The sequence below is a fragment of the Diplotaxodon limnothrissa genome, linkage group LG6 (genome assembly GCF_057381915.1).
Source record: "Diplotaxodon limnothrissa isolate DT_005_m linkage group LG6, D_limnothrissa_male_GT1.1, whole genome shotgun sequence".
Classification (NCBI taxonomy): domain Eukaryota; kingdom Metazoa; phylum Chordata; class Actinopteri; order Cichliformes; family Cichlidae; genus Diplotaxodon; species Diplotaxodon limnothrissa.
Genome location: NC_140601.1, coordinates 23,747,539 through 23,763,062, shown reverse-complemented (window position 1 = coordinate 23,763,062; position 15,524 = coordinate 23,747,539). Strand labels below are relative to the sequence as shown.

General features: G+C 40.0%; 2 protein-coding genes across 2 annotated transcripts in view; one reads left to right on the top strand and one right to left on the bottom strand.

Moving 5' to 3' along the window:
- Positions 1 to 1,595, top strand: part of fam184b (family with sequence similarity 184 member B) — a 31,513-nt gene extending 29,918 nt beyond the window's left edge. Inside the window, exon 18 of the mRNA XM_085355962.1 lies at positions 1,064 to 1,595. Coding sequence (XP_085212088.1) covers positions 1,064 to 1,136 — 73 coding nt within the window. The 3' untranslated portion in view covers positions 1,137 to 1,595. The remainder of the gene's footprint in view (positions 1 to 1,063) is intronic.
- A 1,881-nt stretch (positions 1,596 to 3,476) lies between these two features.
- haspin (histone H3 associated protein kinase) lies at positions 3,477 to 14,171 on the bottom strand. The gene is made up of 16 exons (XM_085355961.1): positions 14,014 to 14,171; positions 13,433 to 13,591; positions 13,113 to 13,268; positions 12,317 to 12,454; positions 10,511 to 12,212; positions 9,028 to 9,172; positions 8,771 to 8,922; positions 8,448 to 8,633; positions 7,950 to 8,035; positions 7,708 to 7,770; positions 7,528 to 7,619; positions 6,247 to 6,326; positions 5,334 to 5,422; positions 5,014 to 5,156; positions 4,807 to 4,909; positions 3,477 to 3,678 (listed from the first exon to the last, which is right to left on the bottom strand). Exons 1-16 carry the CDS (start codon positions 14,169 to 14,171, stop codon positions 3,477 to 3,479), a joined length of 3,654 nt encoding a protein of 1,217 aa, XP_085212087.1.
- Between the last annotated feature and the right edge of the window lie 1,353 nt (positions 14,172 to 15,524).

Sequence of the window (15,524 nt, the reverse complement as noted above, 5' to 3'; positions counted from 1 at the left end):
TCAGCCTTTCAAGCACCAACTACCATACCAAATTTAAAGTAACTTAAATCACCTTTCTTCCCCATTCTGATGCTCAATTTGAACTTCAGGAGGTGGTCTTGACCATGTCTACATACCTAAAGGCATTGAGTTGCTGCCATTTTATCGGCTGATCATTTTCACTCATGCAACACTTTATTCTTTAAAAACACCTGAACATGCTGGAGCTTGAGCCACAGACCTTCCAATTGGTACACAGCCCACTCTTCCTCATGAACCACAGATGTACCAAAGGTCTAACAGCTGTAATATAGTGTAAATACCAGTGAGGTGACGTCTTGTCCTAAAGAAGGTATTCAGTAAATGTCAGTCTTTATAAGCTGAAACAGTCATGGTCCTGCTGCTTTCCTTTCTCTCTTTTCTGACTGCAATTGAACACCTTAGCATAACAACTAAAGGTGTAATTAACCTGTAATAAATGTCATTTAATTCGAAATTGTAATGTAATTATATTTGCATACAAATACTTAAACGTAGACACACTACCATAAGGGGGTAAGTCGAGTTTTTACAGGAACAAGGAAGTAATTATACTGTAATTACTTATTATTATTAGCATTATTACTATGTAAATTTAGGACTCCATAAGTAATTTTAAGTATGAGGTAACTAATTTGGAATAAAAACAATGTGTTCCCATCTTACATCGCACACTGTACTTTTCAGGGCACAAATTGCCTTAATTTTGTCTTTTTACTTTTTTTATTCAATATTCATTAAGTAGATGTACATGATGGATATTCTATTATTTACCTTTTTGCTTACGCTGTAGTTTAAATCCCTGTAAAAACCTCTGACTTCTTACCAACTTTATTCTAGTGTACCTACCTTAAAGTAGTAGTATGCGGATATAATAACATTTTAATTTCAAATAAAATCCTTTGAGATTTGTTTTAATTACAGGGGAATTATGCCCTTAGTCGTGGGACGTGTTATAAAATGTTACGAATGTTTTTCTTCCTGTCATGTTTCTGAATTAGTTGTGATTAAAACACTAAACCTGTCTGCGTCTTGTGTGGTGCAGGGGGCCATACCTGGAGCAGAGGGGGACAGAAGGGCTGAAGCAGGAGTGGTTCACCAAATACTTCTCCTTCTGAGCACAAATGCATACAAGCATACAGACACACACATACACATACAACAGCTGCAGGTACATTTCATATCCACTTCATTGCTTCTTATACACATCTGTTTGCTTCCCAGACTCAAGCACACACACACACACACACAAACAGAGAACCTTGAAAACAGACAAACACATCAACAGACATATGGGCTCATCACCAGCAAGGCCATTTCAAACATTGCCTCAAAGCTCAACCAAAAAGTGCTTCTCAAACACATGCCTGACCTCTTCTCAGACATTGGCCTGCCGGATCTTGTTTGTATAGTTTGGAATGTCGCCATATGTTGTTTTTTTTAAAGGACGTCTTCCTTTTTTAATGCAACTGTTGCCCTAATCCCATCGTGTAACGATTCCAGGCAGGTGTTCATTAAGAAAAAAAAAAAAAAACAGCAACCAAGTGTCTCTTTGCGTATGGAAGCATTGAACATATTCAATCAAGATCCACATCAAAATGGACACACACGACTCACCATACCAAAATGAAGCTTGTTTCAATGCAAAAATGTATAATAATCTTAATGATGAAATTGAATAAACTATTTTGTTTTTGTATGTGCGTCTTTTTTCTGTGTATCACATTCTTTGAGCTTAAGCTCAGATGCTTCTCCGTGGTTCAGGGTATCACTAAAAAGATTCACATCATGTGTCGTTTGTATGACAACGTGCAGTGTACTCCACCCGCTGCAAGTACTGCACAGTAGGTGGATTTATAATGTTGAAGTAGCTGAAATTCTTTACCAGGATGATTTATAATTAGTTGTAAGTTCTGTTGATAAATTACCCAGAAAAATCTGTTACTGACCAATTTATCAAATTAAATAGTCGACATATCAAACGATTTTAACTCGCTGTTCCAAAGACGACCATAATCACCTTTCAGGTATTAGTTAAAATGATTTATAGACTGCTGTTAATCTGACCACTGACTTATTTTTGTCATCTCAGGACTTAAAAGTTATTAACTCAAAGATAATATACATTTTTGTTTTGGAGACATCTCACCTTTCTGGAGGGAAATAGTGTACCAAGCTTTCTTCTTGATGGTTATCCACAGGAATAAACCCAAACTACTTCAAGGCAGTTTAGTTATACTTTGTTTACTACTTGGAGACATGTTTCACAGCTTACTGGGCTCCGAATAATCCACTAGATTTCCTTCTGCTGGCATTTTAATGCAGTACAATACATTCCCTATCAGTTTAATAAAGGGAGCCCTTCTTCAGCCCATTCCTTTGTCTAACTGCTTATCAAATTCAGAGTCACGGGAGTGCAGAGCCTATCCCAGCTCTTTTAGAGGGAGAGGAGGGGGTACACAGGAGGACGCGGGACCTGGGCAGGTCCCCAGAATATCACAGGACATTCACAGAGACAGATGACCATTGACTAACATTCACACTCACGGCCAATTTAGGATAATCAGTTAAGCTAAGATGGATGTTTTTGGACTATGGAAGGAACACCTGGAGAAAACTAACACAGGGAGTACGTACAAACGCTGACAGACCCAGAACCGTCTTGCTGTGAGGTGACAGTTCTGATTACTATTATATACGACCATACTAAAACAATTATAAATCTAAATACCCTGGTACACAGTAATAACAACTTAACATGCTTCATTTTTTTTTCTTACATCTTCTTACAGACTTTTATTTTATATAAAAACATTCAGAACTCTTAAAATGAGCATTTATTGATTATAATGCTTCACACAGAAGTGAATCCTCTGCCAGATTTACCTGTTAAATGTCCCGTTTACACTACATTTACATAGCATAGTTTTGAGATCTAATCTTCTATTTCCCCTTGTTACCCTTCTGCTTTTCAAATGAAATCACATCACATGTTTGTGAACCGTTTCATCATTAACCAGAGAAAAAAAAAATGAAAGAAAAGCTGAAACCTGGCCATGTAGAAGGTAGTGATTAATTTACACCAAGTAACAGATTAAGAAGCAATGCAGACTGCAAACACTGAACCACATTGCTACAAGATTAAGAAAGAAAAATTTATCATGATAATCTTTTTCAAATTTTATACTTAGGATGCAAAAAAAAAACAAGTGAATGGATTTATTAGAATAACAACATAAAGAAGCGCCACTGACCACCAATATATAATCTTCAGTCATTTTAATGAGCCTTGTTTTATGACAGCATTGTCTGCATTACACTCTAAGTAACTCTCCTGTGCCGGCGCGTCCACTGGGAACACTGTCTTAACAGAGGACGAACGGGAAGAAACAGTGCACCCCCTTCGTGCTAAAAATGGTCTGTGTGAGTTTCCTCACACTTTGCGTTGAATCCTCGTGCTACTGGAACATGGGGCAGCTCTGCAACGCCTCTGTGGCTGAACTGTACTGGAGGACATTGTCATAGAAACCAGTCAGCTCCTCTCGCATGTCCTTGGCAGTCCTCCCCCCTGAGCCGCGGTACTTCATAGAAAGCAGCTTGGAGCAAAGGTAGTGGAGCCACAGTATGTTGGTATGAGGGTGGTAAGCAGCCCAGTTATTCCTGATAAAAGACACAAACAGCATGAGAGGATCAATAAATCAACAACAATGCTGCATTTCTCACTGTGCTGTCATGAACTTTAACAATGCCAAGAGTGTCATATTTGACACGTGAATTTCTGAGACGGCTACATCATCAGTGTGAACCCACACTCTAAAGCAGTGCTGTCAAACATAGGGCACAGGGGCCAGTCCGACCTAATAGTCTGGCCCGCTGCACTGCTTTATAAAATGTGAGGGATTTTTTTCTCTCCACAGCTTTTCTGTGAATTAACAAAAACTTTTAGTCTTATAATTACAGGACTGTGTGGGCAATGAGCTACCAGAATTGTTTGGTTTTTTGTTGTAATTTTAAGCATTTCTCACAATTTGAGTCTAAAGAAACTCAAAAACAGAATATTCTCATCATTTCCCTTATATTGAGATCACTCTGAGATTAAATGTGCAGTTAAACTTCTGTACAGTGACAGACAGGGCAGTCTGACCCACGTCTGTGGCCCACGACGTAAAATCAGGTTGACATTTGTGCTCTGGAGAAAAGGCCAACGGCAGGGAATGTCCTGACCTCCTGATTCACAGGGAATTATGCAACCTCGCCTCACTGCTTTTTTTCCTTCTTTTTTTTTTCTTTTTAAATTTGACATAATTACAAACATGTTTTTATGAGCGTATCAAAGAAAAAGAAATCCTACATAATAGCAAAGAAAAATTATAATTTACTAGAACGTAACCAGTTCAAGTTTAACAGTATCACTGGTTTCATTTTGTTTCCAGGTTTGTTTCCTCATTTCAGTTAAGTTTATTTATAATGTTGGTGGTATTCGTCATTTCAGGACACAAAGAACTGACTCCATGTCATCATCTCAGTCTCAGACAAATGAACAAAATCACTCGTTCTTTCTGGTTTAATTGAAAAGTATGATGAAACTGACCTGGACAAAAACTAAAAATATTTACTGTATATTTTTATTCTAGTTTGTTTTGTTTAGTAGGTGCACAGTGATAGATGTATAGAGATACAGCTATAGAAAGATACAGAGACATAGAGTGAGATAAAGACTTTAAGCCTTTACTACACAGAGACTCCTGTTACATGGCACATAGATGCTTGATCACTTAATGGACTGACCCGTTTTCCTGTCTCATGAGTCTGTAGATCTCAAACTGGTAGTCTCCCTGTCCCATGAAGAGCTCTTCATCATTTGAGATGTCACAGGACACAGTCAAATCATCTACAACACAAAAGCAACATTTTAGAACCACTACGTAATATTCACTATGTGTATAACACAATCCATTCAAAGTATGACAGTAAGCAAGTAGAAAAATATCTGACCGATTTCTAGTCTGGAGAGAGAATAGTCAATGATGCGGACCAGCACCCCTCTGGTTTCCAGAGAGTGGGTGGTTCCATTGATGAGGAAGCTCCCCGTCTTCTGCTTGGTTGTTTTGACCAGCACATTTCCCCAGTGCAGGTCCCTGCAATAAACAGTGTGTAGGGTTAAACTGTTAGAGTAGAGTTCCAGCTGAACATTTGTTAGTTTCCTTCTAAACACTAGAGGGTTTTGTTTTGTTAGCGGGGAACAAACTGCATCTGTACGCGTCTTCTTGGGAAACTGTCAGTCGGTGCTGTAATTTATCAATGTGTGTCAGTACCTGTGTTCAAAGTGAAGCTCCTGCTCAGCAACAGCCAAGGCAGCAGTAACCTGGTGAAGGATGCTCTTCGCCACCGCTAAAGATGCCAACTTGAAAACACAACAAGAGTATAAATTAGACAAAGTCTTTTAGACTATTTAAGTGCAACATTCAAGGCATCCAATTTCCCCACGAGTAAACATCCCTGCAAATTCACCCGATAATCAGTGCAGTGAGAAAAAGTGCAAAAAACAAAACAGGTCATGAGGTCCGAGCACCTGTGCCACACACACTGAGCACCTTCTTCCTGAATGTGTCGTCTGAATGTGTCGTCTTCATGTCGACACATTCAGACGTCAGAGTCAGGAAGAAGGTGCTCAGCGTGTGTAAGACCTCAAGTCAGAAAATATTCATAAAACCTTGCAGGGAGATGAGATGTGAATGTTGTGTAACAGCAATTTAAGTTTCTAGAAGCCAGAAAAAGTCCAGCCGTGCCAAAGATAACACTAGTCCGCAAGAATTTTCAGAAGCAAATAATTTCTTTAAGATGTTCATCATCTTCTCTCATTACCTCCAGCGTGCAGTAATTTATGGTCTGGCTGACATTAAGCTGTAATGACTCGACTCAAGAACTTGCTATTTTTATGCAGCCGCTCTCGTCATTAAAATTTAAAAACATTTTTACTGAGAGTGTGAACGTGAAATAAGCAAAGGCTTCTTTTTAGCTTAATCTTCAGTAATGACAATTTGAATACAAAGCGCTTTAACTGACCACACACACTTTCAGCTTGTGTACTTTCTACATTCAGCCAATGTAAAAGTAGTTTTATCTCCAAGCTACCAGCTTTACCTTCTGTATCTCTGAACAGTCACTGAGGTGGCAGATAAAAGCTCAACATTTCCACAAAGACACGGGGAAAGCTTTGATCCCTACCGTTCCGTTGCTGTTCTCCAAGTCGATGCCGCCAAACTCAAACTCCAGGATTAGGAACGTTTGGTCATTTTCAAAGAAATCTGAGCAAAGACACAAAAAGAGAAACCCAAATCACATGATTTGCGTATTTTAGGGACCGAGTGGGTTCATTTATGACCCCATTTTAGAAAGAAAGTCTAAAATATTTTTTAATGGCTTTATATTATTTTCTTAATCAAAAATTTGTTTTTGTTTTGTTAAAAATCTATGACAAATAGATTTTTAACAACAGGCAGAACAATTACATCCTCTTACACTAGAGGGCAGTACAACTACCTGCTCTAATTAAATGGGTACCAACTGCCAGGAAAACAGAAGAAGACAAAGAAGAAATTAATTAACAGCCAAGTCGATCTGACCTGGGTCCTGCAGAAAAACCCAACCCTGATGAAGGCCCTAGCACGAGTAGTGGTCAGAAAAAAGCAAAAAAAAAAAAAAGTACACTGGGGAAAAACTGACCCAATTCCACTATGACTGGTGTGCAGGGGGGAAATTATCAATATGCTTTTTGTGACATTTTTATTTGGTGGTGTGTTGTGTGATTTGGGGAGCACTGATCTAATGATGTGGGGGGCATTTTTTTAGGGCCACTTTGGGCCACTTAATATCTACCAAGCATCATTTAAACACCACTGACCACATCCATCCCTTTTTGACCAGTGTACCCATCTTTGATGGCTGCTTCCAGTAGGATACACACTATGTCACAAAGCTCAAATCATCTCAAACTGTTTTTTGTTTTTGTTTTTTAAACACAACAATGAGTTCACTGAACTGAAACAGCCTCTAAAGTCACCGTATTTGAATTTAATAGATGATGTTTGGGATGGGGTAAAACCAGATTCCCATCATGGATGTGCAGTTGATAAATCTCCAGCATCCATGCAATGATGGCATGTGGATACGGCCAAAATCTCTGAGGAAAGTTTCCAGCATTTTGGTGAATCTGTGCCACAATTAAGGTGTGACTAAAAAAAAAATTAAAATCTATAAATGTACAGCTGGTCATAAAGAAAACAAACAAACAAACAAACAAACAAAAACAACAACAACAACAAAAAAAACAAAAAAAACAAAAAAAAAAACAGCAAGTTGGGCAAGAACTTTTTTAACATTAATAATTAAATTAAGTTGAATCTTAGTTAGAGAGAAGTTAATATAGAAGTAAGTTAACCCCTAACCCTAAGAAATACACAAAACATGTTCTTGTGAATAAATTATAATGAGCTCTGTCTCACTGACCTGGTCTGTCGTTCTCTGAGCCTTTCTGTTGGTCAAATGTGTCCCACGCTTTCAGGAAATCTGCAGGGTAGCAGCCTTGAACACAGTGAAGACTATGGGGAGAAAAATAGACACAAAGTCACATTAAGACTCAAAACTACTGAGGCACTAACAGAAAAAAAGACCAAAGAAAATACTTACTCTTTGAGTCCAATAAAACCATGGGTCTGGTTGTGCTGCTTCTCTTTGAGGCTGCTCAGCTCCCTGGTAGAAGAAAACAAAACAAAACACACAAACACTGCTCATTAGAGCTGTTCAGCTGGAGTACTTTGATGTGGTTCACCATTAGGTATCACTGTACTGAAACATACAGACCTTATAAGCTCTAGCATTACAGCAAATGGACTGCATATAGTGAGCAGTGTGTACCTGCGGTTACTTACTTAGAGATAATAATTTCATGGAGAATCTCTCCATAGGTCTTCTGGTCCTCTCCGTTCACCTTCTCACTCCCCTCTACTGGAATGATCTGAAAATACAATCCAGGGTGGGACTTCTTGTGTTGAACGTTTGCAGTTTTTTCAGTAACATTAGTGGTTTTATTTTTGAAGCACATTATAACTCAATTGGTTTATACTACAAATTACAGGCCTGTTCCCTGCCCTTTTAGTTCTGAGCCATCATCAATGCCCCCTTTGTGTTTTCATTGATTCATTTTGGCCTCCTGAGCTTCATGTTGAAGTATCTTTGCTCCCTTTTCGTTCTTTTCTACTACTTAAAAACTATAAGACCAGCTCAGGATCAGAAAAGGGCCAGAAAAGGAAAAACAATGCACAATATTTACCTTCTTTGATACAACTCACATCTGTAACTCTCTAACAGAGCTCAGTCAACGCTACACTTCTAAAACATGTTGTTCACATACACTCAAATGTGCTTACTTTGAGGGCGACGGTGTCTCCTGATTCGTTGTTGGTGGAGAAGACTTCCCCAAAGGTGCCCTCTCCAATCTTCAGACACTGCTTCATACGCTGGGGGAGAATGCACTCTTCCCAGGGCAGAGGCCGCTGCTGGCCACATTCAGCATACACCTTCTCTGCGTCTGACAGGTCTGCGTCTTCACAAACCTTCAACAACAGACAAGTGGGAGGAGGTTACGTGCATCCACAGCCTGGATGTCACGCCATCAGGTCTAACGACCCAAATGCAAAGTGCAGAGAAACCAACAGAAAGTCTGAATATATAACTTATGTGCGTTTAATACCAGGGAATGCTGGCCCAGCAGCTGTGACCGGAGCCGCTTGGGGAGTGGCGTCCGTAAGGGTGTGGTAAAGAGATCCCGACTGAGATCAGCAGTGTCCGTCCTCCCAGGAGAGCCCGACGCTGATAGACGTAAACTCCTCGGAGTGAGCAGCACTAAGGAGAGGGAATGAGGGGGTGGGGGGCAGAGAGAGAGAGTGTAAGGACTCTCAAAGTCAAACTAAAAGCTTAAAATCCAAACACCAGAGTGTACATCATTACCCAAGCCTTTGCGATGAACAGAGAGGGCGGCTTTGATCCGGCTCCAGGTTTTTGTGTTTGGTGTGAAATCAGCCAGCAGGGATGAGAGGTTGAGCCGAATTGCTTTCACCGGGGTGGAGAAATTCATGGTAGAGCCCAAAAACTCCTACATATAGCACATACAACAGGCTTTAGGTTAAATGACTTAAAAGCCTTTAAATGTTTGATTAGTGCTCGGTGGATCGTGACAGAAAAACTTAAGAGTTAACACAGATCTGCTCTGTGATCAGAAATATTCTGCTTCTTCACTTACGGGAAGAGTCAATAGCTTAATAGTTTTTATGAGGTTTGGAGATCAAATGAAGTAATCATTTGTGGCACTAAAGGGACAATTCATCCACAAATTGTATATAGATAGATTATTTTCATGCTAATTTGCCCAGTTTTGGAGATTTTGGCTGCATGGACATTTGCCTTCCTTTGAATACAACCAAACTACATTGCAGCTACATGGAAGCTTGTGCTCGCTACAGTGTGAGAGCACCTAAACATTATATGCTTACCCATCACCAGAAATGTGATGTTGGTGAGATGCAGGATTTCTTTATAAATGCAGCAATGAGTGCAAAAATAGGAGATACTGGTAAGCTGGAAAACTCGGAAGCCAATTAGAATCTTTTGTCACACCACATGTTCAACATCAAGAATAATTATCTGGTCACTAGCTTCGTTGGCATGTTTTAACTCAACTCTGGTACAGGCTGAGAGAGCAGACACCCCCTCTATCTCTTGTAGTGGTATTGAGTGGTGTCTGTGTGTGTGTGTGTGTGTGTGTGTGTGTGTGTGTGTCTGTGTAAAATAAGATGGGGTCAAAAAGTCCCCCTCTAAACTCAGTCAGAGTTGGCTTCTTCTCCCACAGTCGATCACCTGCTTCCATCTCATTCCATCTCCACTCCTCAGTCACACTAACCCTCTGCATGTCCTCTTTCACTACATCCATTAACCTTCACTGAGGTCTTCCTCTTTTCCTCCTACCTGGAAGCTCCATATTAAACATCCTTTGTCCAGTACATCCACTATTACTCTGGATAAATACAACATAATAAAACCAGTGCTGGTACCAAAAAAACAAGATTTTTCATAACACACAGGAAAAGACCCAGGGAAACAGAGTTAATGATAAAAAAAATATGGCTAAAAAAATAACCCTAAAAACCATAAATTTCACACCCGAGCCTCAACTCTTGTGGCTCAGTAACAAATACTTGTTACCATCAAGACATCAGGAAACCAAATGTGCAGGTTAATTAGTGCAGCTGCATCTGATTAATACTCTAATAGTCAGCATCATTTGTTGACTGGAGGGATTTACAGAAAAGCAAAAGCATCAACTTAAATGGTAACTTCAACAATGAACCCATTAACCATCACATTCATTATCCATCCAGCGCTGCTGAACATGCGAGCCTACTGTTTCAGCTGTCACTCTGAATTTGATTCTTACCTTTGGTTGCTTGTGCTGTGAGGGGATCATCTCATTGATGCTACAGTCCACAGCCCTGCTCCTGATCATGTGCGTGCTGGCGTTGCCTTTGTTTTTCCAGCGGCTCACGCTCATGCCGCTTACGCACGCCTTCCTCGTCGTCCCAGGGCGGTCTGTGGATGCGCTCCGCTGTTTCTTTTCCTTCTGAACCACGGGCATCTTTTTTCTCTTCTTTACAACTTCTCTGTCTGAGGCGTTCTCATCCTCAGAAGTAGTCAAACGTCCGTTCTTCACGCTGGCTTTCGAGGCAGTCGTCTCTTTACTGTCATCGCTCTCCGACAAGTGGTCCGTCTTTGTCTGGTCGTCACTAGCTGAGTCGGGCACATCTCCGGCTGGTTTTAGCAGAGCACCTTTGGGACTCATAATTTCTTTCAACAGTGACAAATTTACTCTCTTTATCCCAACAATAATGTTATCTGTTAGACATTTCTCCTTCAGCCCTGCTGTGAGATCTGCTGCACATTCTGTCTTGGCTGATTGTGTCTTACCCAAATCTTCCTCTGTCTGCTTTGAGAAGCCTTTTAGTTGCTCTTGTGACAAAACCAGGTTCTTCATCTGGACTGAACACCTCTTAGTAAGACTTTTACTCTTTGCCACTATAGCCTCGCCTTCCACTGTCTGCACGGTGCTGCTGGACTCCAAATGTGTGCTCATTATAATCTCAGAGCTGCTGTCTGTGTGATGAATAGACTGAATATAAAATACCGATTCTGACTGCTCCATAGGTGATGCGGCCGAGTGTTCGGCTGACTGCTTAGAGTTAACTAATGGAGAAATGTTAGTGTTGCAACTCCGACTCACTGAAGCTTCTTGGTCAAAACTATTACGGATATCATTGACTGTACCTGATGAATGAAGACAAAACGATGCTTTTAAAGACTCTGACAGATCGACCGCTTCACTGCTGTCCACAGGCTGTTTGTGTGTTTGTCGGCTGTGCAGTGAGTTTGAATGTCCCAGACAGGATGAGTAGGTTGTTTCACAGCTCAGCTCAGCGAACAAGTCTAATCTCTCCAGCGGCACGGTGCAGCGTGTGGACAAACATTTCTCCTTCAGCGTCTCGATCAGCCAATCTAACCCTCCTGCTGCTGCAGATACAAACTGACTGCTGCTGCCACTGTCTGCAGACAGCAGATTTGCACTCTGTAATTTGCCTTCATTTTTAGACTTTGATTCACTTCTTCTCTTGGGCTCTGAAAATAAATCAATAGATGGTTCTATGTGGTCAGGTAGGTCTGTGTCTGTCTGCTGGCAGTGAAGCGAACAATCTGGTGGGGAGACTATGCCGTCTACTGACATGGATGGAGGAGTGCAGGACAGATTGTTGACTGAAAATGGTTTAAGCTTCCCGCGTTTGCTGAAGGATCCTGCTGACGGTGTAGAGCAGAAGATGGGTTTCCTGGGGCAGGGTCCAAGACTGCAATCTGCCAACTCGTTGAGAGATATCTCTCGGAAGGGAGCGCTCATAGAGTTCTCTGCACTTGACGGCCCCAATGCCGGAGGCAGTTTTCTTTTCCTGGAAGACCTGCTGTAAGGAAAGGCTGTAGAAGTGAAGTCATCTGAGGAGCTGAGTATACTGACAGATGCTTTGGGGACTTTGGGTTTAATCACAGCGGCTCGTCTACGTTGGGTTACAAAGCGGCCTGCAGAAGATGGATAAACACTAGAAAGCAGGAGAAGAGAGGATGAGAGCTAAAGGTTACTGCAAATAATGATGACATTTCTGTTCAGGCTTTTAACAGAGCTCTTAAAGACATGAATGCTCACTTTGAGTTTGTCCTCATTTTATCTGAATTTCTGTGGCCTTTTAGTGCAGACGTTTCTTCCTCACTCTCCGTGGTGACAGGAACCTGCTGGCCCCTCCGCTTCATCAAAACTCTGTGTCCAGACACAAGCCGGCTCGTCCTGATAACGGGAAAAGACACAAATCATTTCACAAACAGACAAATAAATGCAAAAGAGATGCTTTAAAAGTTGTGAATGGCTAACAATAGTCACTCACTGCAAACCAAACGCTTAAAGTGCTGAGGTAGAGAGTAAAATAGAGAGAGAGAGAGTAAAGAGAGTAAAAAGAGAGAAGTTAGGCAGAAACAAGTCAAAGTAATGCAAAAACATTTTGTATCAAAAAGCCTGCGGATAGAAAACTCACAACTCATTTTTAATAATTTAAAAAGTAGTTCCAGCATCTCAAATGTAAAGATGTTTTTCCTCTGCATGATTATAAATTTGAGTTTGTTTTGGGACTGCTCTGGCAAAAGTAAGTTTCACTTGAGACATCTGTTTAAACTCTGAGAGCAGCCAAAGTGCAATTGTCAGTATATTTTTTTACATTTGATATTGATTTAGACAAGCAGCTCAAGAGCTGACTCTGCAAACTGCAGCTTTCGGAATACATTTCACAGAAACTGCTGAAAACTGTTTGATCAGCCTTCAGTTTGCCAGAAATGTCAAACCTCTGCTTACATTCACAGTTGTGGTTATATTTAATAGAACCCCAAAACTCTCAACATGCGTTGTCATTTTAGTAATGTGTTGTTGCTTTGTTGTTTTTAAATGCCCAGACCTGGTTGTTTTGCTCTGCTGAGTTAATACAGAAGGAGGAGGTGGAGCGAGCATCCTGCTGTTCTCCTCATCGCTGCTAGTCTCCGTTATACAACGTATGGTCTTTCTTTTGGCAGGACGCACTGCTCTACGACTGGCCACACTACTCTTCTTCTTTCTAAGGAAGGGAAAGAAATGGTGTGCACCACTCACACATACAATACAACAACAAAAAAAGCAAACTACTTCAAGGATATTTTTCTAGCCTAAGATAATCTAATAATTCAAATGCAGTAATACTGACTGCAATGCTATTTACCATTTATTACAATATTCACAGACCTGGCTGTCCTGCTCTGCTGAGCAGGTGGAGGGAGAGGAGGTGCCTTCTCCTCATTGCTCATGTCCTCTTCATCCACACTCTTCTCAGTCAGACAAAGCATTGCTTTCTTCTTGGCAGGACGAACGGTTCTTCCAGTCAAGGCGTTGGTGCTCTTCTCCCTGTTAAATGAAAAGCAGATGAAGCAAAGAAGATAGTCAGGCTCACAATCAGAGCAGGAAACTCTGATTGACAACTAAACTGTACTTTGCACACGTCCACAGGGGGTTGTTATGTATGTACAAACTGTTGATTTACTCTACATTTTTGCCACTGTTTTAATTAGCTACAGTTTGGTGTATTTAAGATATTTAACTATATTTTCATATAGTAAAAATATAATAAAACGAATCCTTTATAAATATATTAATAACTAAAGACTTCAGATATGTGACTGTATGGACTGGCATTTCTGTGGCTTCCATACACACCAATAATATATTTCTTATAAGCTAAAACTAAAAAGTAGCTGCACAGTTTTTGTGATCCATAATGTAGAGAAAATACTGAAAAGACGGTTTAGTAAAGAAAATTATAAACATACCTTATCCTCTGAGGTTTGGACGGCTCAAAGACGGAGACATCCGAGGAGGACGGGGTGCTGTCGAAGGCCTGCTTGCGGTCTTCAGGTGAGATCCAGGCGGACACCTTCCGCCTCTGTTTCCCGTACGTCTTCAGATATAGCGGCTTTACTGGCTTCATGTTTGACTTCCCAGCAACAACCGTGCCAAAAGGTAAAACTTTTATAAACTACAACTGGAGATTTACCGCGGCTGGAGCACACAGGAGTAAGCCACAGTCTGACAGGTTTATATATCGACCGTTGACTGTGCAAAACCACTACAATGATTTTAATAAAGCGTAACCGAAGAACTAATTCTCAACTAACTCAAGCGTAATAACAGTTTTAGCCTGTATCCATGGTTGCTAGCTTTATCTTTTTCTTGTCTTGCTAGAAATCGGAATAATCCAACCCGCTTCTTGTTCAAACTGCTGGAAAACGGTGATTGGTCTGCAACTGTTCGGTGGCTTTATCACAGCGCCCCCTGGAGGATTGGAGTAATAGCAGCAGGCGTTTATATTAGTTGCAATTTTTCCTTTTTGCTGTCCTCTTGGCCAGGTTTCCGGTGGAAAAAAACATTTTAATTTCAGTGAAACTTAAATATATAAATATAGTATATATAAAAAAAACTTTGCAAAAACTGAATGTAGCTTCTATCTTGTGACAGGAATGATGTGATATCACTCATGAGAGATATGTGTAAGATATGATTCACAGATTCACCCGTGTTTCATCTTGAAAGTAAACATTTTCCTTAGATTAGTTAGATTTACATTACTTAAATACACGTACTACATTTCATGTAATGGAGGCTACTGGAGATTTGGAGCCCATGCCAGCAGTTCCAACTGGGGTTTTTAATTAAAGAAAAAAATATATATATATCATCATTTGCACCCAAATAGTTAAATGTTGCTGTTGGGTAGTTAGTTACTGCTCCAACAACAGGTAGTTGGAAAACGTATTGCCTCTGTTTATTAATCCTCAAAGCTGACAGTAGATTTTTTTAGCATAAATATTTGCTAAAGTAAATAAATAATATTTCCGTTTTTCCACTTTGATGTTTGTTTGTTTGTTTAGATTTTTTTTTTAGTAAAATCGCCAACATTACTTTATTTTATTGTTAACCATGTAAGCGTTACTTTCTTTGTGAAATCAAATGATCAGTTATAAATACTTGACACAGTGTGTCACAAAATAACTTTAGAATAAAGACCCATTTATGTGATTTAGTTTGGACTAATTCAAAATGCCTAAGTACCACGTCACACAGTGTAGTAAGTAGATTTCACCACCAGGTGTCATAATTTTAAAAGAATATTCCCCAAATTTGGTCTATGCTGAATGACACCATATTAATTTAATGATTCAATAAATAAAATAAAGTTTTGTCTTTATTTGTATTATTCATATTAAGGGTGCAACATAAAGCGCTCACTGCAAACTACAACTCATAGAAATGTTTAATTTGTAAATGTTATCATGACCAATGG